Source organism: Moschus berezovskii, chromosome 20 (genome assembly GCF_049115385.1).
Source record: "Moschus berezovskii isolate FMDL1 chromosome 20, NW_MosBer_1.0, whole genome shotgun sequence".
NCBI lineage: Eukaryota > Metazoa > Chordata > Mammalia > Artiodactyla > Moschidae > Moschus > Moschus berezovskii.
Genome location: NC_142479.1, coordinates 37,056,756 through 37,083,626, shown reverse-complemented (window position 1 = coordinate 37,083,626; position 26,871 = coordinate 37,056,756). Strand labels below are relative to the sequence as shown.

The following is a 26,871-nucleotide window of genomic DNA, read 5'->3' as shown; positions in this document are numbered from 1 at the left end:
CGCTAACTCCATGCAGCGTCGGGTTTGTGGTTTAAGTGGCCCCAGGCCAGCCTGCGGCTGCGAGGGCCTGGAGGCCTCGTCCAGCCCAACTTCGCGGTACATCTGAGAAGTCCGAGACCCAGTGAGTGCTGTGCGGCCCGAGGTGGCCCAGCCCGCAGCAGGACCAGCCGCAGGCCTCCTGAATCCCAGCTTGGTGTCCCGCATCTTCGCGGTAGATTGAGATATGTATCTGGCCTGAGCCCTCCCAAGGCACATCGCCAACTTCCTAGCGCAGACGAAAAGACAACACTCGCGCCTGCGCAAAGCCTTCCGGAGAAAACGCAGCTTCGCAGCAGACCCCACCCCCCTTTGCCCTGGTAACACGTTACCGGTTGCCATAGAGGCTGCGCTGTTTACGTCCCATTTCTGCAAAGGCCCAAAGCTCCCGCTGGAGTAAAGAGGCTCCCATCCCCAAGTTGTGAAGTAATTCTTCCTGGCGCTGAGGTAAGTAAGCCTCGGCCCCACCCCACCAACTCTTAACTGCAGTCCACAGACCTATCCAATGCCTTGTGCCCATTGGAATCAGCCAAAATTTAGGTTTAATTTCGACCTCATTTAGCCCTAGTTTCAATTTCTCTGGGAGCTGCTCAGACTTATCCAGAAATCTGGGGTTAAATGTTGAGCCCCACACTCAGACAGAATTGGCAGAGGCCACTGGATGGACTGGATTAGGAGACCTATGTTGTCAGAGGGGGCCCGAGGCCTGAGACTCAGCCTGGTCAAGATCTGACTTCAGTTTCAACCTTCAGAGATTCAGAAGCCTTTAAGGACAGGCACTCATATGTTTGGGGTGAGGATGTGGCTTCCCAGGTGGCACTAGTGGTGAAGAACCCACCTGCCAATGGAGAAGACATAAGATCGAGGGTTCAATCCCTGGGTTGGGAAGATCCCCTGGAGGACAGCGTGCAACCCACTCCAGTATTCTTGCCTGGAGGATCCCATGGACAGAGGAGCCTGGTGGGCTACAGTCCATAGAGTCGCAATTTAGCACACATGCACGTGGGTGGGGGCAAATTTCAGCCCTGTCTGAGGAAGACAGGTCTCATAGTCAGAGCTATGTGCAGATGGATGTGTGTGTCTGTTAGTCACTCAGTCGTGTCCGACTCTTTGCAACCCCATGGACTGTAGCCTGCCAGGCTTTTCTGTCCATGGGATTCTCCAGGCAGGAATACTGGAGTGGGTTGCCATTCCCTTCTCCAGAAGATCTTCCCAACCCAGAGATCGAACCGAGGTCTCCTGCACTGCAGGTGGATTCTTTATCATCTGAGCCATCAGAGAGGCCTGCTGTGTGCAGAGGAGAAAGAGACATGTTCGTCTTTCTGTTGCTGCTGGCCTCTGCCTGCTACCTCTTCATGGGTTCCTCTTCTTGTTCTCTCCTGTTCTTTGTCCTGAGAAACTTTTGTTTCTGTTATCTGCTGAATAGGCTCAGTACCCAGTTGTCAGTTTACAGATATCACATTTGCTCTTTTTGTCTTTAGAAAACACACCTGGATTCATCTGTTAGGCAACATCGACTAAAATAGAACACTGCCCTATGACCTAGCCATTCAAATGAGTTCTAAAAATGCATGCATGTGTTCACCAAAATATACATTCTCTCTAAATGCGAATATTCATAGCATTCTCATAATAACCCCAAACTGAAAACTCAAATATCCATAAACAGTAAAAAAAAAAAAAAGAGAGAGAGAGAAATTGTGGTATAATGGTATACTACACAGCAATGAGAATGAACAAACTACAACTATATGAACAATCCTGATAAATCTTGCAAACATAATGCTGTGTGTTAAGTCAGATAAAAGAGTGTATAGGGAAAAGGAGTACTTAGGGATTCTATATTCAGTTCAAAAATATCAAAACTAATGTATAGTGTTAAAAACTGGAATAGTGGTTACTGTGTGGGGCTGGGGTGAAGAATAGTGGCCAGAACGAGGCATGAGGTGCTGGTAATGTTTATTTCTTGATCTGGGTGCTGGATATACTGAGTTTTTCATTTTGTGTACAGACTATGGTTTGTGCACTCTTTAGTACGAATGTCACACTTTAATAAAAACTGACATTAAAGACAAGACAACTTGCTTTCAGTAAATCTAAAAAAAAAAAAATCTGCTTTTGAGCAGGACTTTGGAAACTTCAAATGGCCAAACTACTACAACAGCCACCCAAGTTCTTGCGTGCAGAGTGGCAAATTGCTAACAAAAACCAGTACCACAGAGCCGAAGCCCAAAGGTCCCGGTCTGAACGCCTGGTAGCAGAAAGCCAGAGACTTGTGGATGAAATTGAAAAGACCACAAGAAAATCTCAAAGTGATGTGAATAAGAAACTAGGTAAGATATAATACACTTGCTATGTTTGTAAACATGTTTGCATGATACTGTATTGTCATTAGCATTTCTTATTCAGGAGTGGCAGTGTATTAGCTTGAAATATTAGAGAGAAACATGTATTCTCCAGATTCTGTCTTTAAGTTCATTGCCCTAAGAGACATGCTTTTGATGCTTTTGAACTGTGGTGTTGGAGAAGACTCTTGAGACTCCCTTGGACTGCAAGGAGATCAAACCAGTCAATCCTAAAGGAGATTAGTCCTGGGTGTTCATTGGAAGGATTGAGGCTAAAGCTGAAACTCCAATACTTTGGCCACCTCATGCGACGAGTTGACTCACTGGAAAAGACTCTGATGCTGGGAGGGATTGGGGGTGGGAGGAGACGGGGACGACAGAGAATGAGATGGCTGGATGGCATCACCGACTCGATGGACACGAGTTTGAGCAAACTCCAGGAGATGGTGATGGACAGGGAAAACCTGGCGTGCTGCAGTCCACAGGGTCTCAAAGAGTCAGACACGACTGATCAACTGAACAACAAGAGACATGGTAACCCAGTCTGATTTGCAGTCATCCATCAGTCATTCTTTTATTGCTTTGATATATATCTGTTGAGCATCTAAGAGCATCCATGGACGAAGCACTGTGGATATATCACAGGGATATCAGAGCCTCTGTTATTAAGGGGCTCTCAGATTGAGGAGGAGAAAGATACAAAAATTGTTAATCAGAATATAACTAGATAGGTGCTATGGGAAGGGGTACAGAAGTGAAGGTGGAATAGACACTGGAGAGTTGGAAAAGACATCCTAAAGAGGAATATTTGTGCTGAGTCTTTTCTAAAAATATTTTTTATTTTTGGCTTTGCTGGGTCTTCATTGCTATGCTCTAGCTTTCTCTAGTTGCAGTGAGTAGGGGCAACTCTTCATTGTGATGTGCAGACTTCTCATTATGATGGCTTCTCTTGTTGTGGAGCCCAGGCTCTAGAGTGCAGGCTCAGTAGTTGTGGCACATGGGCTTAGTTGCTCCAAAGCATATGGAATCTTCCCAGACCAGGGATCGAACTCATGTCCCCTGCATTGGGGGGCAGATTCTTTACCACTGGACCAGCAGGGAAGTCCTAAGCTGAGTCTTAAAGAAAGAGTAATGCTCTCTTGACAATCCCATTCCTATGAACACAGTTTCAAAGTGGTGCCCAGGGACTTTTCAAACCATATACTTTTGTGTCTTTGACAAAATTAAAAATTATTTAAAACAGGCACCTTGAGGAATTAGAGTCAATGAGTATAGAATGATCTTTAGATTACTTTGATGTTGAATATAAGAAGAAATATGTTCTTTTTCCTTCCTTCCTTCCTCCCTCCCTCCCTCCCTTCCTTCCTTCCATTCTAATAAACACAAATATGTGTAGATACCCCAAGTAGCACCATTCTGAGAAGGAAAGAAAGTATCTCGGTAGTTTCACAATAGTCTTCAAGTTTCTAATCTTAGAGTTGACTGCACTTGGAATGGATTCATCCTGGAGTGACTTCTCTGTGTGCTTCAGAACAGAGACTTGAGGAAGTCAGGTTCTGGAAGAAGGAGTTAGATGACAAACTCGAGCAGCTGGTGTATGCAACTGAAGATCTACTCCTCTATCAGACCAGATTGGAGAAAGCCCTTGAGAGCTTTAAAGAGCCCTTGCGCATCACAGAGAAATGCTTGGAATACAGGTAGGAGGGATGGTTCCTCCAATGAATCTTCTGGGAAATGAAATGCTGAGTAGTAAAAACTGACTGTGCTTGGTGGTGGGTTAGAATGAAACAAATAATCATGTGTTCTTTTAGAGCCTGAAATTATCTCAGCATACTCATGGTGCTGGGCAGCAGAAGGAGCACTGGACTTTGTTCATGTCTAAACTCTGCTCTTAACTAACTTCAGTATAAGTTAGGACTAGGTTTGGCTGTGGATAATCAGAAAGGGGCAAAATAACATTGAACTTTTTCCTCTCACATTTAAGGAATCTGGAGCTAGTTCAGGGTTGGCATAGTATGCCACAGTGTCAGGCTTCCAGGCCTTTTTAATCTTGTTGCTCCACTATCTTGTTGCTCCCTGTGCTTGGTTTTCACTCCCAAGGTTACCTCATGATTCAGAATGGCAGCTAGAGTGCCAGTCATTATGTCTACATTCCAACAAGTAGGAATAATTAGGGTTTAGCATGCACCTTTTCTACTTGCATCTCATTGACCAGAACTTAGTCGCCTGGCCACACCAATAGAAACTGGGAAATGGTGGTCTTTATTTTGGGCAGACAAAGTAGACACAATTGCTAGAGGACAAGCCTGCTCCCATACACAGGGCACATGGAAGCACTTCATAATCCAGAGAGCACTGTGCTAATGTACCTTTTTACTATAATTTCCCTCATGTAAGTACTACGAGCAGGATGCTTCTTTCTGCTTTGGGGTGATTCTGATTCACAGACCTGATCCCCATAAATCTTCTGGAGCACCCTAACAAGTCTTGTTGCTGCCAGCGTAGCCCCCTCCAATCGAGTGCATCGTCTACACGGGGTATTATGTGAACTTTCCCCAATGCAGATCTTTCCAGGTCACTGCCCGGCTTTAAAATCCCTTCATTACCACCCTATGCCCTAACACCTTCAAGATCAAGTTCAAACTTCTTAGCTTCAAAAACAAGGTCCATCATGGTTGGGCCCCCAGTGAGCCCTCCATCCAGTCCTGCATCTCATCCCCGACAGTGAGATGCACTTGGGGCGTTGAGCTACTTGCACCGTGGCTCTGTCCACTCTGTTCCCTCTCCTCAGAAAGCCCTGCTGCCTCAGTGAGCTTCACCAGGACCCTCTGCAGCAACCAGGCAGCAACGCAACAAGAGTTAGAGAGCTGGTAAAGTAAAGGAAAGTAACAGGTGCTCAAAGAAGCCAACATCCAGTTGGCTGAAGTCCACACCTAAGGGTGATTAGGATGTAGATGTTGCTAAGTGGATTGAGTACATGCTACTCTGTGCCAGGTCCCATGCTGTCTGCTTTCACATGAAAATGAAATGCTTTCTTTTGTTCCTTGCCACAACCCTAAGAAATACTGATAGTTATACCCATTTCACAGAAGAAGAAACCAAGGCAGAGATAAATTATACAATGTGCCTGAACCCACACAGCTGGTGAGTGATGGAGCCTTCCTCACAAGCACTATCAGGCAGGTGGAAAAGAACAAACTATCAGATAGTGACCAATCAATTTTGGGAGGAAGTGGGTAAAAGCATGTGTAATGCCCAGTTCTGTGACACAGGATCTGTAACCTCTCTGAAACTCAGTTTCCTCACCTGTAATTGAAAGGTTATATGAGAATGAATTTTCACATGAAAAGCTCAGTACAGTGCGTGTCTCATGGTAAGTGCTCAGTGGTGGAGTACTACTAATTTTGACATTATTATTATTACTATTATTATAAAGCATCTTTTGAAAGTCAACCCTTGTTAAAAACCCTTCCTTGGGCTCAAGGAAGAAAACATATGTCTTTAAAGTTCTAAATCAAAAGACAGTCTTTCCAATAAATAGGTAAGAAGGAAAAGCCTTCTGAATTGATGGCGAAATTGAGGCAAAAAAGTCCAGCTGGCATTTTTCAGACCAAGTGACCAATCACTGATTCATTTTTCTTCCTTGTGTTTTGGATATTTTGAAGTCAAATAGATACCAACTAATGCATATCCCAGTAGCTCAGATGGTAAACAATCTGCCTGCAATGCAGGAAACCCAGGTTCAATCCCTGAGTTGGGAAGATTCCCCTGGAGAAGGGAATGGCTATCCATTCCAGTATGCTTACCTGGGAATCCCATGGCGGGCTACAGTCTATGGGGTCACAAAGAGTTAGACACATCTAAGTGACTAACACTTTCACTTTCAATGTACATCCCCTGTCACATCTTCCAGATGGATTGGGTGCAGTTGTCTTGATAGTTTTAAAAGTCAGCAAGTTTTGAGTTGTCTCTCTCTGCGCGTGTGATGACCGTCCACTTTTCTCCCGGCCAGGGAGAAGCGGGTTGGCATTGACCTGGTCCATGATGAGGTGGAACAGGAGCTAATCAAGGAAGATGAGATCATCCGGGGAGTAATGACCCTGCTGACCCGCACCCTGGAGGAGACATGTGAGCAAATCAGGTACTGCCCCCGCATCTCCACTGGGCGTATCTAGAAGAAGCTGTGCCCAGCAAGACCCTGCTCCCTGGCACAGGAAGAATGGGGTTTAATATCCTACAAGCACTCTCCATGCCCCAAGGTGGCCAGGGAACACTCAGAATGAGACCTGGACAACCTCTCATGCCTGACATTTGCTCTCTGGTGGTGGGCTGGGTTGCAGCAGAATTTCACCCCTGCTTAGAAACTGGAGGACACTGGAGCCATTTCCTGCCAGGGCTGACCTCTCACAAACAGGATGCCACAGTGATGATGTCAGAAAAGGCCACAGTTGAAAGGAGGATTTCGAAGTCCAGGCCTGGATACGTTAATTGGTCACCAAGCGTTAATGGGGTGTGTGCGTGTGTGTGTGTTGAGTGGATGAGAGGGTGGGAGGAAGTGCCGCTGTGTTGCACTAGACTAGCTTCATTTTCCAGGGTCTCCCAAGAACCTGACGTAGGTGCCACTTGGGCATTCGAGAGGAAACCCAGTTTACCTTCTCCCTTCAGGTTAAACCGCTCTGCCAAGTACAATCTTGAGAAGGATTTGAGGGACAAGTTTACAGCCATAACCATTGATGATATCTGCTTCTCACTCAACAACAACTCACCAAACATCAAGTATTCTGAGAACGTCGTGAGGGTTGAACCAAAGTGAGTGAGTTCCTCCTGGCCTGGCCACGCTGTCCTCCTCCCCACTATGTGATGTCCCAGTGCTTCTTGGAGAGGCCAACAGGACCTCGGACATCATCCTGATAGGCTGGGAGCTGGGAAGAGGCAGGTTTTAGGCAAAGGCAGGCGCTGAGCAGTGACTACCCTACAGGGCCCAGTGGTTCCTCAGTCCTCCAGGCTAGGCCCCACTTTAAGAAAGTCTGATGTAAAAAAAATATATTTTTTGGCTGTACTTTGTGGGGTGCAGGATTTTAGTTCCCCAATCAGGGCTGGAACCCGTGCCCCCTGCAGTGGAAACATGGAGTCTTAATCACTGGACTACCAGGGAAGTCCCTGAAATAAAATCTTAAAACCTCTCAAATTTATTCATTTACTTATTTCCTTTTTAAACAAGCAGAAGAATTTGAAAACGTATAAAGAGCAAGTTAATAGTTTCCCTGAGATAGCCAGTGTTTCCTGTATGTTCATACAAACATACATATACACTCATGTACACAAATAGTTTTGTTATAAAAATGAGATTATCCTCTTTACCTTTTCTAAAACATCTGATTTACATTTTTCAAGTAATATTACATCACAGACCTAACTCATTCTAATTTTTAAAACATTCTTTTTAAAGTAAAACATACATACAGAAAGCTGCACAGGAATTCCTTTTTTAAAGTAAATCATACATATAGAAAACTGCATAGGAGTTTCCTGGTCCAGTGATTGGAACTCTGTGCTTTCACTACCCGGGGGTCCAGGTTCAACCTCTCTTTCGGGAACTAAGATCCCACAAACCAAAACAACAATAGAAAAGAAAACAATAGAAACAATAACAATAGAAAAAAAAATAGAAAAGAAAGAAAATTGCACAAATAATAATCAACGGTTTAATGAATTATCATCATTTTAGTTATCTTTTGCTATTACCAAGTTACCCCCAAACTTAGCAGCTTTAAAACAACAAGCGTGTTATCTCCCAGCTTCTGTGGGTCAGGAGCCCAGGCATCACTCAGCTGGGCACCTCTGGCTCACCTCTCTTCAGGTTGTAGTCAGCCTGTCAACTGGGACTGCGGTCTCATCTGAAGGCTCGACATGGCAGCTGATCTAAGAGGAAGCAAAAGAGAGAAGGCATCCAAGAGAGAAGCCATAGTCTTCCTTCTTTCAACCTCATCTCAGACATGACCTCTCGTCACATCTATTCATGAGAAATGAGTCAATGAGTTCATCACACAACTCAAGGGGAAGGCACTTACAAAGGTGTGAACACCAGGAGACATAGCGGGTCATCAGGGACCATCCCAGATGCCAAACAGTCTCCACATAACCACCAACCAGACCAAGAAATAAAACGTTACCACCAACACCAAAGCCTCCACCCCACCCCGTCTTGATCAATGCCCCCTCTCTCCTCCCCCGAAAAGAGCCACATTCCCAACTTCTAATAGGTTTGTTCTGCCTGCTTCAGAATTTATTAAATAGCATCATATACTTAAATTTTGAATGTTGTATATTTTGTCATATATGTAGTATATATATAGTATATGACAAAATATACAACATTCCATAATGTTGAATCTCCCAATCAACAGTATTTTGAGATTCCTCAGTGCTATATAAAGCAGTTCCTTGTCAAACTAGCAATTCTTTTATTTATAGCATTTCAGTATACACTCATGATTATCCTACTTTTTTCAGTGTATGATAATCTGTGGGCTTCCCAGGTAGCTCAGTGGTAAAGAATCTGCCTACCAATGCAGGATAATGGGTTCGATCCCTGGTCTGGGAAGGTCCCCTGGAAAAGGAAATGGCAAGCCTCTCCGGTATTCTTGCCTGGGAAAAATCACATGGACAGAGCAGCCTGGCAGGCTACAATCCATGGGGTCCCAAAGAGTTGGACACAATTTAGCAACTGAACACACACTCACATTATAATCTGTGACTACTATAATTTATTTTGATACTTACATTGTCCCTACCTGTGTGATGTTGACCAGGTTACTCCATCTTTATTAGCCTCTGTTTTCCACATCTTTCAATTGGGGGTATGAAAGCCACCTCACTAGGCCAGCATGAGGATTGAATAAGAGAGTGTCTGTAAAGTGCCAGCCCAGTGCCTGGCAGAGAGTAAGTAGATTTCCCTAGAGTGGCACCCATTGCCACTGACAGACCAGTGTTCACTCTGCCTGGAGATGGGGAAATGTTCTAGGTGCTTCCATTGGTGGAGGGAGGCCTAACTTTCCACTGGTTTCCAGTCACTTGTCCTCCCTCCCACACCCCCATGCCAAGTCCAGATATGCTATGAATGAGTGTGTGGGTCCCATTTCAGCTCCGTGAGTCTAGAAGACTGGCTAGACTTCTCCAACACCAATGTGGAGAAGGCTGACAAGCAGAGGAACAACTCCCTGACACTGAAGGCCCTGGTGGACCGAATCCTGTCCCAGACGGCCAATGACCTGCGCAGGCAGTGTGATGTGGTGGACACCGCCTTCAAGAATGGGCTGGAGGAGACCAAGGGCGCCAGGGACAAACTGGCTCTTCATCTGGATAAGGTGAGCTTCCTGGAGGGACTACGGATGGACTCATTCAGAAGGTTTCACTCTGGAAACCAGGTAGGGCGCTAAGGAGTAAGTGTCATTCACCTCTCTCCGTCTTAGCAGCAGGCTTTGGACTTTGGAAGACTAGAAAGGGTCTTGGCGCTGCTCTGGGCCTCCTTTGCCACTCATTGTTGCAAAGAACAGGCTATCTCCCTGCTTCAGGCCTTAGTTCCTCCTTTGTGGAGCACAGAGATGCACTGTATGCTCTTAGACATTCTTTATGACTCTGAAGTTCTGTGTGCGCATGCACGTGTGTGTGTGTGTGGGCGCGCACGCGCGTGCGCGTGTGTAAGTCGCTCAGTCATGTCCGACTCTTTGCAACCCCAAGGACTGTAGCCCGCTAGGCTCCTCTGTCCATGGGATTCTCCAGGCAAGAATACCTGAGTGGGTTGCCATGCCCTCCTCCAGGGGATCTTCCAGACCCAAGGATCAAACCCGCGTCTCTAATGTCACCTGCACTGGTAGGCGAGTTCTTTACGCTGCTGGGACTTCTGTGGCGGTCCAGTGGCTAAGACTCTGTGCTCCCAAAGTAGGGGATGCAGGTTCAATCCCTGGTCAGGGAAACCAAATCCCACACGTAACAATTAAGACCTGGTGCAGCAAAATAAACAAAAATAAATGTAATTTTTAAAAAAATTGGCTGCTGCTACTAATAATAGTAACAACAATAATAGTAACGATGATAAACATAGCCAAATATAGTCAAGAGGCTTCCTGGTGGAGTAAGAACTTAGTCCAGGCCTCAAAAGATGGATCTGAGATAGGAAGGCAGAGTTTGGAAGGATCCACTATAAGAAAAAAGGCAAGAGGTGGGTCTTTGCAGAGGCCTGTGAGAAGCTCCGTCCTACCAGAGGAGATCCCTGCAGGAGCTGGGGGCTGTGGGGGCTGAGGCCTTGGAAGCCTCATCTAAAATGAGCACCTGGGACTTCCCTGGTGGTCCAATGGCTAAGACTCTGCACTCCCAGTGCAGAGGGCCCGGGTTCCATCTCTGGTCAATGAACTAGATGCTGCTGCAATTAAGAGTTTATGTGGAAGAAGGAACAAGATGGTGGAGGAATAGGACGGCGAGACCACTCTCTCCCCCACAAATTCATCAAAAGAACATTTGAACGCAGAGTAAACTCCACAAAACAACTTCTGAATGCTGGCAGAGGACATCAGGCACCCAGAAAAGCAGCCCATTGAAAGGAGGTAGGAAAAAACGTAAAAGATAGAAAGAGAGACAAAAGAGGTAAGGACGGAGCTCCGTCCCAGGAAGGGAGGCTTTAAAAAGAGAGAAGTTTCCAAACACCAGGAAACACTCTCACTGGCGAATCTATGGTGAGCCTTGGAACCTCAGAGGGCCACGTAACTGGGAGGAAAAAGAAAGAAATAATTAAAACCCTTTTGATACTGTTCATGGGGTTCTCAAGGCAAGTATACTGAAGTGGTTTGCCATTCCCTTCTCCAGTGGACCACATTCCGTCAAGCCTCTCCACCATGACCCTTCCGTCTTGGGTGGCCCCACACGGCATGGCTTAGTTTCATTGAGTTAGACAGGGCTGTGGTCCATATGATCATATCAACTAGTTTTTGTGATTATGATTTCAGTGTGTCTGCCCTCTAATACCCCCTCCCAATACCTACCGTCTTATTTGGGTTTCACTTACCTTGGTCATGGAGTATCTCTTCACATCTGCTCTAAGAAAGCGCAGCCGCTGTACCTTACCTTGGACAAGGGGTGTCTCCTCAAGGCCGCCCCTCCTGACCTTGAAGGTGGAGTAGCTCCTCTCGGCCCCCCTGTGCCCACACAGCCACCGCCTCTTGGACGTGGGACAGCTCCTCTTGGCCACCACCCTGACCTTGGGCGTGGGGTAGCTGCTCCTCGGCCACGCTTCTGTGCGTGGTTGGTTGTGCAGAGCCGGCATCTCTCGCGTCTGCGCCGCCGGAGCCAGCGTCTCTCGCATCAGTATCAAAAGGCAAAATGGTAGGATACTGAATGAGGAATTCCCTAGGTCGGTAGTTGCCCAATATGCTACTGGAGATCAGTGGAGAAATAAATCCAGAAAGAATGAAGGGATGGAGACAAAGCAAAACAAATACCGAGTTGTGAATGTGACTGGTGATAGAAGCAAGGTCCGATGCTGTAAAGAGCAATATTGCATAGGAACCCAGAATGTTAGGTCCATGACTCAAGGCAAATTGGAAGTGGTCAAACAGGAGATGGCAAGAGTGAACGTCGACATTCTAGGAATCAGTGAACTAAAATGGACTGGAATGGGTGAATTTAACTCAGGTGACCATCATATCTACTACTGTGGGCAGGAATCCCTTAGAAGAAATGGAGTAGCCATCATGGTCAACAAAAGAGTCCGAAATGCAGTACTTGGATGCAATCTCAAAAACGACAGAATGATTTCTGTTCGTTTCCAAGGCAAACCATTCAATATTACAGTAATCCAAGTCTATGCCCCAACCAGTAATGCTGAAGAAGCCGAAGTTGAACTGTTCTATGAAGACCTACAAGACCTTTTAGAACTAACACCCAAAAAAGATGTCCTTTTCATCATAGGGGACTGGAATGCAAAACTAGGAAGTCAAGAAACACCTGGAGTAGCAGGCAAATTTGGCCTTGGAGCATGGAATGAAGCAGGGCAAAGGCTAATAGAGTTTTGCCAAGAGAACGCACTGGTCATAGCAAACACCCTCTTCCAACAACACAAGAGAAGACTCTACACATGGACATCACCAGATGGTCAACACCGAAATCAGATTGATTATATTCTATGCAGCCAAAGATGGAGAAGCTGTATACAGTTAGCAAAAACAAGACCAGGAGCTGACTGTGGCTCAGATCATGAACTCCTTATTGCCAAATTCAGACTTAAGTTGAGGATGGTGGGGAAAACCACTAGACCATTCAGCTATGACCTAAATCAAATCCCTTATGATTATACAGTGGAAGTAAGAAATGGATTTGAGGGTCTAGATCTAATCGATAGAGTGCCTGATGAACTCTGGACGGAGGTTCGTGACATTGTACAGGAGACAGGGACCAAGACCATCCCCATGGAAAAGAAATGCAAAAAAGCAGGATGGCTGTCTGAGGAGGCCTTGCAAATAGCTGTGAAAAGAAGAGAAGCGAAAAGCAAAGGAGGAAAGGAAAGATATAAGCATCTGAATGCAGAGTTCCAAAGAATAGCTAGGAGAGATAAGAAAGCCTTCCTCAGTGATCAATGCAAAGAAATAGAGGAAAACAACAGAATAGGAAAAACAAGAGATCTTTTCAAGAAAATTAAAGATATCAAGGGAACATTTCATGCGAAGATGGGCTCAATAAAGGACAGAAATGGTATGGACCTAACAGAAGCAGAAGATATTAAGAAGAGGTGGCAAGAATACACAGAAGAACTGTACAAAAAAGATCTTCACAACAAAGATAACCACGATGACGTGATCACTCACCTGGAACCAGACATCTTGGAATGTGAAGTCAAGTGGGCCTTGGAGAGCATCACTACGAACAAAGCTAGTGGAGGTGATGGAATTCCAATTGAGCTATTTCAAATCCTGAAAGATGACGCTGTGAAAGTGCTGCACTCAATATGCCAGCAAATTTGGAAAACTCAGCAATGGCCACAGGACTGGAAAAGGTCAGTCTTCATTCCAATCCCAAAGAAAGGGAATGCCAAAGAATGCTCAAACTACCGCACAATTGCACTCATCTCACACGCGAGTAAAGTCATGCTCAAAATTCTCCAAGCTAGGCTTCAGCAATATGTGAATCGTGAACTTCCAGATGTTCAAGCAGGTTTTGGAAAAGGCAGAGGCACCAGAGATCAAATTGCCAACATCCACTGGATCATGGAGAAAGCAAGAGAGTTCCAGAAAAACATCTATTTCTGCTTCATTGACTATGCCAAAGCCTTTGACTGTGTGGATCACAATAAACTGTGGAACATTCTGAAAGAGATGGGAATCCCAGACCACCTGACCTGCCTCTTGAGAAACCTGTATGCAGGTCAGGAAGCAACAGTTAGAACTGGACATGGAACAACAGACTGGTTCCAAATAGAAAAAGGAGTACGTCAAGGTTGTATATTGTCACCCTGCTTATTTAACTTATATGCAGAGTACATCATGAGGAACGCTGGGCTGGAAGAAGCACAAGCTGGAATCAAGATTGCCGGGAGAAATATCAATAACCTCAGATATGCAGATGACACCACCCTTATGGCAGAAGGTGAAGAGAAACTCAAAGGCCTTTTGAAAGTGAAAGAGGAGAGTGAAAAGGTTGGCTTGAAGCTCAACATTCAGAAAACGAAGATCATGGCATCTGGTCCCATCACTTCATGGGAAATAGATGGGGAAACAGTGGGAACAGTGTCAGACTTTATATTTTTGGGCTCCAAAATCACTTCAGATGCTGATTGCAGCCATGAAATTAAAAGACGCTTGCTCCTTGGAAGGAAAGTTATGACCAGCCTAGATAGCATATTAAAAGGCAGAGACATTACTTTGCCAACCAAGGTCTGTCTAGTCAAGGCTATGGTTTTTCCCGTGGTCATGTATGGATGTGAGAGTTGGACTGTGAAGAAAGTTGATCGCCGAAGAATTGATGCTTTTGAACTGTGGTGCTGGAGAAGACTCTTGAGAGTCCCTTGGACTGCAAGGAAATCCAACCAGTCCATTCTAAAAGAGATCAATCCTGGGTGTTCATTGGAAGGATTTATGCTAAAGCTGAAACTCCAATACTTTGGCCACCTCATGCGACGAGTTGACTCACTGGAAAAGACTCTGATGCTAGGAGGGATTGGGGGTAGGAGGAGACGGGGACGGCAGAGAATGAGATGGCTGGATGGCATCACCGACTCGATGGACATGAGTTTGGGTGAACTCCGGGAGTTGGTGATGGACAGGGAGGCCTGGCGTGCTGTGGTTCATGGGGTCGCAAAGAGTTGGACACGACTGAGCGACTGAACTGAACTGAACTGAATTAAAACCCACAGATTACCCACCAAACGGTAACTCCCAGCAGAGAAGCAGCGCAGACGCCTGCATATGCCATTAGCGAGCCGGGGCAGGGCAGGGAGGAGCCGGCTGAACTGCTTAGAGAGAGGACTGGGCTTGAATGCCACGAGAACAATCTGAGAGAACTGGGGATAGCAAAGCAGACTGGGATAGCTTCCCCACGAAAAGGCGGAAAGCTCTAACCTAAGACTCCGCCAGCCCCGCTCACAGAACAAACGACTGAGCAGAGCGAGACGGCTGCAGTCAGCCCATTCCCCCATCCCATGCTGAGACAGCCAGGGAGGTCAGCCAGAGCCGGAGGGGGCAACTGCGGCCCCAGAAAGGCATCCGATACAAACTGCAGGCAGGCTTGTTGCTAATCAAGACTTCTTGGGCTCAGGCCGGTCGATATCAGCCTGAGAAGGTGCGCCAGTTGTACACCCAGAAAACCGAGTGGCAAGGACTGGGGAAGCAATAAGTCACAGCAACCGCGCTGGCCAAACACCTGGTCACCTGAGCTGCTCAGACCGGGGAAGGCACAAAACGCAGACCCAGCCAAGTCTGCGCCTTTGTGGAGTACCCGAGAAACTGAACTTGAGCTGCTCAGACCTGGGAAGTGCATACAACCCAGCACCGGCCTCGGACAGTTCCCAGCAGAGCAACCTAGAGCCTGTGCAGTGTAGACTGGGACAACACACGCTCTGTGAGTGGGGGCAAACCCAGTGTGGCTGAGACGCTATGAGCACTCCCCACAGATGCCAGAGATATTTGTCTGCAGCGTTCCTCCCTTCCCAGAACAGGACTGAACAACTGAGCCTTAAAAAGTGTCCACCTGCCCCCTAATATCAGGGTGGAAATTAGACACTGAAGAGACCAGCAAACAAGCTAAAACAGAGGGAACCACCTTGGAAATGACAGAGAAGTCTAGAGACTACTCCAAGAATAAGACCAAAAACCAGAGGCAAGAGGCTTAAGCCCGAATCCTGAGAACACCAGAGAACTCCTGACTCCAGGGAACATTAATCGATAGGAGCTCATCAAACGTCTCCATACCTACACTAAATCCAAGCACCACCCAAGGGTCAACAAGTTCCAGAGCAAGACATACCACACAAATTCTCCAGCAACACAGGAAAATAGCCCTGAGCTTCAATATACAGGCTGCCCAAAGTCACTCCAAACCCACTGACATCTCATAACTCATTACTGGACACTTCATTGCACTCCAGAGAGAAGAAATCCAGCTCCACCCACCAGAACACCGACACAAGCTTCCCTAACCAGGGAACCTTGACAAGTCACCCGTCCAACCCCACACACAGCGAGGAAACTCCACAAACTGCCAGAAGAGGGAAAGGCCACCCCAAGCAAAGCAATATAAGCAAGATGAAGAGGCAGAGAAATACCCAGCAAGTAAAGGAACAAGATAAATGCCCACCAACACAAACAAAAGAAGATATAGGGAATCTACCTGATAAAGAATTTCGAATTTTGATGGTGAAAATGATTCAAAATCTTGAAAGCAAAATGGAGTTACAGATAAATAACCTGGAGAAAAGGATTGAGAAGATGGACGAAAGGTTTAATAAGGACTTAGAGGAAATAAAAAAGAGTCAATATACAATGAATAATGCAATAGATGAGATCAGAAACACTCTGGAGGGAACAAACAGTAGAATAACAGAGGCAGAAGACAGGATAAGCGAGCTAGAAGATAGAATTGTAGAAATAAATGAAACAGAGAGGAAAAAAGAAAAACTAATTAAAAGAAATGAGGACAATATTAGAGACCTCTGGGACAATGTTAAACGCTCCAACATTCGAATCATAGGAGTCCCAGAAGAAGAAGACAAAAAGAAAGACCATGAGATAATAGTTGAAAACTTCCCTAAATGGGGAAAGAAATAATCACCCAAGTCCAAGAAACCCAGAGAGTCCCCAACAGGATAAACCCAAGGCGAAATACTCCAAGACACATATTAATCAAATTAACAAAGATCAAACACAAAGAACAAATATTAAAAGCAGCAAGGGAAAAGCAGCAAATAACATACAAGGGGATTCCCATAAGGATAACAGCTGATCTTTCGACAGAAACTCTTCAGGCCAGGAGGGAATGGCAAGACATACTTAAAGTGATGAAAGAAAATAACCTACAGCCCAGATTACTGTACCCAGCAAGGATCTCACTCAAATATGAAGGAGAAATCAAAAGCTTTACAGACAAGCAAAAGCTGAGAGAATTCAGCATCACCAAACCAGCTCTCCAACAAATGCTAAAGGATCTTCTCTAGACAGGAAACACAGAAAGGGTGTATAAACTCGAACCCAAAGCAATAAAGAAAATGGCTATGGGATCATACTTATCAATAATTACCTTAAACATAAATGGGTTGAATGCCCGAACCAAAAGACAAAGGCTGGCTGAATGGATACAAAAACAAGACCCCCATATATATTGTCTACAAGAGACCCACCTCAAAACGAGGGACACATACAGACTGAAAGTGAAGGGCTGGAAAAAGATATTCCATGCAAATAGAGACCAAAAGAAAGCAGGAGTAGCAATACTCATATCAGATAAAATAGACTTTAAAACAAAGGCTGTGAAAAGAGACAAAGAAGGAAACTACATAATGATCAAAGGATCAATCCAAGAAGAAGATATAACAATTATAAATATTTATGCACCCAACATAGAAGCACCGCAATATGTAAGACAATTACTAACAAGTATTAAAGGGGAAATTAACAACAATGCAATAATAGTGGGAGATTTTAATACCCCACTTACATCTATGGATAGATCAACTAAACAGAAAATTAACAAGGAAACACAAACTTTAAATTATACAATAGACCAATTGGACCTAATAGATATCTATAGGACATTTCACCCCAAAACAATGAATTTCACCTTTTTCTCAAGCGCACACGGAACCTTTTCCAGGATAGATCACATCCTGGGCCATAAATCTAGCCTTGGTAAATTCAAAAAAATTGAAATCATCCCAAGCATCTTTTCTGACCACAATGTAGTAAGATTAGATCTCAATTATGGGAGAAAAACCATTAAAAATGCCAACATATGGAAGCTGAACAACACGCTGCTGAATAATGAACAAATCATAGAAGAAATCAAAAGAGAAATCAAAATATGCATAGAAATGAATGAAAATGAAAACACAACAACCCAAAACCTCTGGGACACTGTAAAAGCAGTGCTAAGGGGGAAGTTCATAGCAATACAGGCACACCTCAAGAAACAAGAAAAAAGTCAACTAAATAACCTAACTCCACATCTAAAGAAACTAGAAAAGGAAGAAATTAAGAACCCCAGGGTTAGTAGAAGGAAGTAAATCATAAAAATTAGGGCAGAGATAAATGCAAAAGAAACAAAAGAGACCATAGCAAAAATCAACAAAGCCAAAAGCTGGTTCTGTGAGAAGGTAAATAAAATTGACAAACCACTAGCCAGACTCATCAAGAAACAAAGGGAGAAGAACCAAATCAATAAAATTAGAAATGAAAATGGAGAGATCACAACCGACAACACAGAAATACAAAGGATTATTAGAGAATACTATCAGCAATTATATGGCAATAAAATGAATAACCTGGAAGAAATGGACAAATTCCTGGAAAAGTACAACTTTCCAAAACTGAACCAGGAAGAAATAGAAAATCTGAACAGACCCATCACAAGCACAGAACTAGAGGCTGTAATCAGAAATCTCCCAGCAAACAAAAGCCCAGGTCCAGACGGCTTCACAGCTGAATTCTACCAAAAATTTAGAGAAAAGCTAACACCTATTCTACTCAAACTCTTCCAGAAAATTTCTGAGGAAGGGAAACTTCCAAACTCATTCTATGAGGCCACCATCACCCTAATCCCAAAACCTGGTAAAGATCCCACAAAAAAAGAAAACTACAGGCCAATATCACTGATGAACATAGATGCAAAAATCCTTAACAAAATTCTAGCAATCAGAATCCAACAACACATTAAGAAGATCATACATCATGACCAAGTGGGCTTTATCCCAGGAATGCAAGAATTCTTCAATATCCGCAAATCAATCAACGTAATACACCACATTAACAAACTGAAAAATAAAAATCATATGATTATCTCAATAGATGCAGAGAAAGCCTTTGACAAATTTCAACATCCATTTATGATAAAAACCCTCCAGAAAGTGGGAATAGAAGGGACATATCTCAACATAATAAAAACTATATATGACAAACCCACAGCAAACATTATCCTCAATGGTGAAAAACTGAAAGCATTTCCCCTAAAGTCAGGAACAAGACAAGGGTGCCCACTCTCACCACTACTATTCAACATAGTTCTGGAAGTTTTGGCTACAGCAGTCAGAGCAGAAAAAGACATAAAAGGAATACAAATTGGAAAAGAAGAAGTAAAACTTTCACTGTTCACTGATGACATGATCCTCTACACAGAAAACCCTAAAGACTCTACCAGAAAACTACTAGAGCTAATCAATGAATACAGTAAAGTTGCAGGATATAAAATCAACACACAGAAATCACTTGCATTCCTATACACTAATTATAATGAGAAAATAGAAAGAGAAATTAAGGAAACTATTCCATTCACTGTTGCAACGAAAAGAATTAAATACTTAGGAATATATCTACCTAAGGAAACAAAAGACTTGTACATAGAAAACTATAAAACACTGGTGAAAGTAATCAAAGAGGACACTAATAGATGGAGAAATATACTGTGTTTGTGGATTGGAAGAATAAATATTGTAAAAATGAGTATACTACCCAAAGTAATTTATACATTCAATGCAATCCCTATCAAGCTACCAACGATATTTTTCACAGAACTAGAACAAATAATCTCACAATCTGTATGGAAATACAAAAAACCTCGAATAGCCAAAGCAATCTTGAGGAAGAAAAGTGGAACCGGGGGAATCAACCTGCCGGACTTCAGGCTCTACTACAAAGCCAGAGTCATCAAGACAGTATGGTACTGGCATAAAGACAGAAATATAGATCAATGGAACAAAATAGAAAGCCCAGAGATAAATCCACGCACCTATGGACACCTTATCTTTGACAAAGTAGGCAAGAATATAAAATGGAGAAAAGACAGTCTCTTTAACAAGTGGTGCTGGGAAAACTGGTCAGCCACTTGTAAAAGAATGAAACTAGAACACTTCCTAACACCATACACCAAAATAAACTCAAAATGGATTAGAGAGCTAAATGTAAGACCAGAACTCCTAGAGGAGAACGTAGGCAAAACACTCTCTGACATAAATCACAACAGGATCCTCCAAGACCCACCTCCCAGAATATTGGAAATAAAAGCAAAAATAAACAAATGGGACCTAATTAAAATCAAAAGCTTCTGCACAGCAAAGGAAACTATAAGCAAGGTGAAAAGACAGCCTTCAGAATGGGAGAAAATAATAGCAAATGAAGCAACTGATAAAGGATTAATCTCCAAAATATACAAGCAGCTCCTGCAGCTCAATTCCAAAAAAATTAATGACCCAATCAAAAAATGGGCCAAAGAACTAAACAGACATTTCTCCAAAGAAGACATAAAGATGGCTAACAAACACATGAAAAAATGCTCAACATCCCTCATAATCAGAGAAATGCAAATCAAAACCACAATGAGATACCATTTCACACCAGTCAGAATGGCTGCTATCCAAAAGTCTACATGCAATAAATGCTGGAGAGGGTGTGGAGAGAAGGGAACCCTCTTACACTGTTGGTGGGAATGCAAACTAGTACAGCCACTATGGAGAACAGTGTGGAGATTCCTCAAAAAACTGGAAATGGAACTGCCATATGATCCAGCAATCGCACTCCTGGGCATACACACCGAGGAAACCAGAATTGAAAGAGACACATGTACTCCAATGTTCATTGCAGCACTGTTTATAATAGCCAGGACATGGAAGCAACCTAGATGTCCATCTGCAGATGAATGGATAAGAAAGCTTTGGTAGATATACACAATGGAGTATTACTCAGCCATTAAAAACAATGCATTTGAATCAGTTCTAATGAGGTGGATGAAACTAGAGCCTATTATACAGAGTGAAGTAAGCCAGAAAGAAAAACACCAATACAATATACTAACGCATATATATGGAATGTAGAAAGATGCAAATGATAACCCTGTATACGAGACAGCAAAAGAGACACAGATGTATAGAACAGTCTTTGGGAGTCTGTGGGAGAGGGTGAGGGTGGGATGGTTTGGGAGAATGGCATTGAAACATGTATATTATCATATGTGAAATGAATCGCAAGTTCAGGGTCGATGCATGTTACAGGATGCTCGGGGCTGGTATGCGGGGATGACCCAGAGGGAGGATAAGGGGAGGAGGGAGGTGGGAGGGGGGTTCAGGAGGGGGAACTCAGGTACACCCAGAGCGGATTCATGTCAATGTATGGCAAAACCAACCAATATAATATTGTAAAATAATTAGCCTCCAATTAAAAAAAAAAAAGAGTTTATGTGCCACAACTAAGATCCGGCACAGCCCAGTGAAAATGAAATAAAAATGAAAAGTAATAACTAGCTTTTAAAAAAATGGTCTGGGCAGGCCGGAATGATGGACTAAAACAAATCAGGTGAGGTTCCCTGCCCCCATCTGGAGATAGGGACCTGCTCTATGAGAGAAGTCTCCACCTGCTTATCGTCGGGTCAGAAACCTCCGTGGTCACGAAGAGACCTGACAAACTGAGGCGATGACCTTCAAATTAAAGAGTAGGGTGGCCCCCATTTTTACTTCAGTGACAGGATTATTTCCTTATTGAATGAAACTTATTTTAACTCCAGCTATACTCAGAATTTAGTACAAGAATGTTTAATCTAACCCAGGGCTTCAATTACCTTAATGAGTCAGCAACATATTTCTATAAAGTGTCAGAGGGTAAATATTTTTGTTTTTGTGGGCCAAGATGCAAGACCAAGGATATTACATAGATATTAATATAATAAGAAAACAAATTTCCACAAATTCTTTATTGGCAAAATTTAAAGTATAAATAATTATAACTGGGTGTCGTTTTTACAGGTCTTCTGGTGAGAAGAAGGGGATTGATTCTTTTGGGGGGAAGAAAACAATTTACTTTGTTGGGGTTCAAAGTTAGTATTTTCTACCAAAACTATTGCAGAGGTTCACCTGTTAATGCTGATCTGTAATGAGATTTTTGTATATTTCATCTTTGAAAGCATCCATTCATTCAGATAGGCACTGCCAAGTAGACATAGCCACCTATGAGCATATGATTTTAATTGAACATGCTCACTGCTTGGAAGGCCTTTATAGAATCCTGTTGAACTGTTCTCCTGGTACAGTATTTGCCTTTTAGTACCTCATTACATATCAGATTAATCACTCCCAGTCGAAGGGTAGTTAGAAGCTCTTAATTGCACAGTTAAGTGAATTTTGAAGTATGGAAATTTCCTTTGCACTTGCTTTGACATCCAAAAAAAATTTCCAGAACTTGGAAAAATATTTCTTTGGCAAATGTGTGGGGGAATGGAGGTCTTACTTCATGTTTTAACTTTTGGCAGCACAAGAAGCAAATAAAGCAACTTGATTCTACTTGTGACGCAAATCATGTCAGTTGTTGAAATGACTTTATCGCAGCCAGTATATGAAAGGGCTGTCTTGCCTGGCGATTTTAGGTTGACTCATTTAGAAATATTTTTAACTGTGCCGCAAAAATGAACTTCCAAAGCCACTCCATGTTTGATAACAGAGGTTGTTCTTATTCAGAAAAATTTTAGTCTTGGCCCCAAGCTAAAATAAACCACAAGAACATTTCACCACTGCTAATCCATTTTACTGCTGAGTAGTATGACAAGTGAGGATAACCAACTTCTATTTCTGACAAAAATTCACAGAAATGAAGACAGTCAAGTCCATGGAAGCTAGTCCAAGTGAACTTCATGGTTCATTGTTGACATTATTGGTTCAGTAACACATGATAGATCCACATCTCTTCTGCAAAGCCCTTTCTAATGAATAACCAGTCACAGTCCTTAAAACGCTTACATTTCCACGAGCTCTGTAAATATGCTCAGCTAAGCCTTTTTGTGCTCAACGTGTATCCACATCATCAGCAGCTCTAACACTTAGTAGATTCCACTTCAGGTTGTACTAAGTTCCTGTTTTCTTAACTTTTTGAAAATATCCTCACCTATAATTATTTCATGCAGTCATTCATAGAGGCTAATTCTTTAGTTACTTCAAACTCCACATTGACTCCTTCAATAAACGACATTGAACAGGATCAGAACACCTGCCAACTCACGAAGAGCAGAAGAAAACCATCCAAATTCATGTGCTTTGTGTGCTTTTAATTAACTATAGATGTTGTTCCTTGTGTCCATAACTCTTCGAGCAACTATCCTTGCAGACTAACAGTCTTAAAAATAATTTCTATTCCCTGGACACTCTTTCTCAGCTGCTGCAATCAAACGTGATCTAATTACCTCACCATCAAGTAAATGGCTTTCCTTACTTGGCTAACACATGAGCCGCTTAGAAACTTATTTTGATAGAAGTCTCATTTTCCTTTTTGTGAAGAAATTCTGCAGCGATGAGATACTGTTTTACATTTCCAGTTTTTCTGATCTTTGCTCTCCTGTGTGTTGGGAATATTGTGGTGAATGCTTATTCTGGTACCGTTGATGTTTAGTGTTTTCTTTCAGTACAGTTGTAGTGTCTTTGCATAATAAAAACAGTGCTTTGCTCTCCAATAGATGGACAAAACCTACACTTCACTCTGCCTTACAAGAGCAACCCACAAAGCCCACTTTTCTTGGCTTAATGTGATGGGCATGCACTGATAATAAAAAACAAAATAAGATGCCACAGTATGGTGATACATGTAGCATTTGGAAAGCTGTCAAGTTATTACCATGTCTTTGGGATTCACAGTCTGGACAGAAGCGCAAAACAGTGAGAGCATAATGTATACTATCTGTTGCGGCTTCTTAACTCTGCTGCTATGGTTCAAAAGAAGCTATATATCAATGAATGATCATTGCTTAAATTGATGATGAGTCCATGAGTTTCGTTTTACTATCTACTTTTATGTATGTTTAGAAATTCCCATCATGCAAAGTTCAAAAAGAAAAATATAAGGAAGAAATAAGATCTTAAACTAGTTAAATATTAATCTAAAAACCCAAGTACCTTGAAGGCATCTTTTGTTGGCACAAAGCCACCATCAAAGAAACTAACAAAACTCAGATTAAACTGCTTACTCCTGTAGCGGGCAGAACTGGTCCTAGTGGGTAGATTGGTAAGAAAACAGGCAGAGGCAGCTTTCATGGTACAAAAGTACAGGATATGTAAGAGACACAGGTTCAGTCTCTGGGTTGGGAAGATCCCCTGGCAGAGGACACAGAAACCTACTCCAGTATTCTTGCCTGGAGAATCACATGGACAGAGGTGCCTGGCAGGCTGTAGTTCATAGGGTTGCAAAGAATCAGACACAAATGAAGCGACTTAGCACACACACACCAAGGTACATACATGGGCAGCCTCCAGCCTTTGCTGGGGACCTTCCCCAGGAAATCCACACATTTGAGAAGGAGATGAGGCAACAGTGGCCATCCGTATCAATTCCATGCTTGAGATTCTAAGGCAGGGTGAGTTAACCTTACCTACCAGCAGTCACTGCTCTAGGGAAAAGAGATCAGACCGATTCAGGCAGCCTGCATGGGTAGATAATCCAAGGTCCCCTCTTCCTAACCCCCTAAGAGCGTCTGCTGTCAAGTTTTGAGGAACTCAGCCTGGCCTCACCTACTCTAACCCTTTTTGTAAGGTCATGGAAGAGATCGCCTCCCAGGAGAAAAACATTGTGGTTCTTGAAAAAGCCATCCTCGACCAAGAAGGGCCTGCCAAGGTGGCTCACACACGCCTGGAGACCAGGACACACCGGCCTAACGTGGAGCTGTGTCGAGATATTGCACAGTACAGGCTGATCAAGGAGGTCGGTGAGATCACCCACAACGTTGCAAGGTAAGCAAAGAGCTCCTAGAGGAGGGCATGGCAACCCACTCCAGTATCCTTGCCTGGAGAATCCCACGGACAGAGGAGCCTAACAGACTACAGTCCAGACACAACTAGAGAGAGTCAGACACAACTGAAGCAACTTAACCACCCAGGCAAAGGGCTACTGGGGCTCCATTTAAAACTGGACTGTGAGGACTTCCCTGGTGGTCCAATGGCTAAGAATCTGCCTTCCAATGCAGGGGACAAGGATTCGATCCCTGGTCGGGGAGCTAAGATCCCACATGCTACAGGGCAACTAAGCCCATGAACCTCAACTACTGAGCCTGAGCATTCTAGAGCCTAAAGCCCTGTCACTCTAGAGCCCACAAATAGCCAGGAAGACACACACACAAACCCTGAACTGTGATCAAGGCTAGGCAATGTCATCATGGGTGAAGCCAGCTGGGCATAAGGACTTTTGCCTTTAGCATCTATCATGTTTAGGGGTTCCTTTCTAGAGGAACCTACTCCAACCAACTCCTGCCATGCGGGGCACGGACCCAATGTTGACATTTTTCTAAAGTCCAAATCCAGATGTTTAGGTAAATTCTAGTTTTAAATGTCAGAAGTGCACAGGTTTGTCTGCCTTGTGAATCTGGTCCAGGGCCACTGATTGGAAATTTCTGTCTTAAAGAGAAGAGGGGAAGCAGACACATCAATTTGAGTCCAGCACCGAATGGACGAATACACTTTTCCCCCTGAAGCAGTGACATGGAGCCATACATTGTTCCCTCACATTCTTCCTCTTCTCCTAGATTGAAGGAAACACTAGCCCAAGCTCAAGTAGAGCTGAAAGGCCTGAATCGCAGGCAGCTGGCCCTGCAGGAGGAGATCCAGATCAAGGAGAACACCATCTACATCGACGAGGTGCTGTGTATGCCCATGAGAAAGTCCATCCCGCCTCGGGACGGGGATGACCACGGGGAGTGGGCTGGGGGCTCCCATCCCGAGGCTGTCTGCTGAACAGAGGATTCTGATTACTCCATTTCTCATTAAACCACGTCCTAAAACAGGAGCATGGAACTCTCCTTCCAGGTTGGCAGAAATTCGACGCAGCCCACCCAAAACTCTCGGCTGGGTTCCAGGCCTGCTCAGGGCCTGAGATCTGGCTCTATTCTGCTGCGGGTGGCAGTGCCGTAGTTGTTCAAAGGTTAAATTCTGTGACTTAGGCTCTTCTTATACTATCACAGGACTTCAGGCCTAGGGGAAGGGTCTGAGGCATCTTCAGTTCAGTTCAGTTCAGTAGCTCAGTCATGTCCGACTCTTTGCGACCCCATGAATCACAGCACACCAGGCCTCCCTGTCCATCACCAACTCCCGGAGTTCACTCAAACTCATGTCCATCTAGTTGGTGATGCCATCCAGCCATCTCATTCTAAGTTCAGATTTATTTCTTTCGAGAGCTGGGCTGGCTTCCCTGTTCAGACCATGCCCATCTTACTCAGGAGAAGATGAATATTTCTCCTGGCTCTCAAGATTCCTTTTCGCTGGAAAATAAGATGGTGATTGCTGACTGAGGTCCCTGGTTGGTCCCCAGGATGCATGTTCAGGTCATACAGAACTGAGAGGAGAGGGGATGGCGCGGCCCTGGGTGAGGAGTCCCCTTCAGACATACTGACACCCGTGGCCATCTCTCTGGGCCTCTTCCTCCCGCCCCCGCCTTCCTCCAGGTGGTTCAGTGGTTAAGAATCTGCCTTCCAATGCAGGAAACAAGGGTTCAATCCCTGGTCAAGGAACTAAGATTCCCACATGCTGAGGGGCAACTAAGCCCGAGCTCAGTTGAAACTGAGATCAGCTGATAGGCTAGCACCTGGGACCCTCTGGTGGAATGCTTGCACCTGGACAAGCATCTCCCCAAGCAACAGAATACAAAGAAACTATGAGGGACTAAAATTAACTGCATACACAAAAAGCCCACAGACCAACTGCCATTTCTGAGGTGCTGGGAACAAAAACAGGGTACTGAACATGATCCTTGCACAGGGGCACCATGAGGTGGCATCCAAGTGG

The 26,871-nt window shown here is 44.0% G+C and overlaps 1 protein-coding gene across 1 annotated transcript; it reads left to right on the top strand.

Annotated features, from left to right (window-relative positions):
• TEKT1 (tektin 1) lies at window positions 1–25,950 on the top strand. The gene is made up of 8 exons (XM_055404108.2): window positions 1–483; window positions 2,163–2,369; window positions 3,913–4,078; window positions 6,394–6,522; window positions 7,047–7,190; window positions 9,526–9,748; window positions 24,632–24,828; window positions 25,617–25,950. The coding sequence occupies exons 2-8, from the start codon at window positions 2,180–2,182 to the stop codon at window positions 25,822–25,824; spliced, it is 1,257 nt and encodes a 418-aa protein (XP_055260083.1). The 5' UTR covers window positions 1–483; window positions 2,163–2,179; the 3' UTR covers window positions 25,825–25,950.
• The last annotated feature ends 921 nt before the right edge of the window (window positions 25,951–26,871 follow it).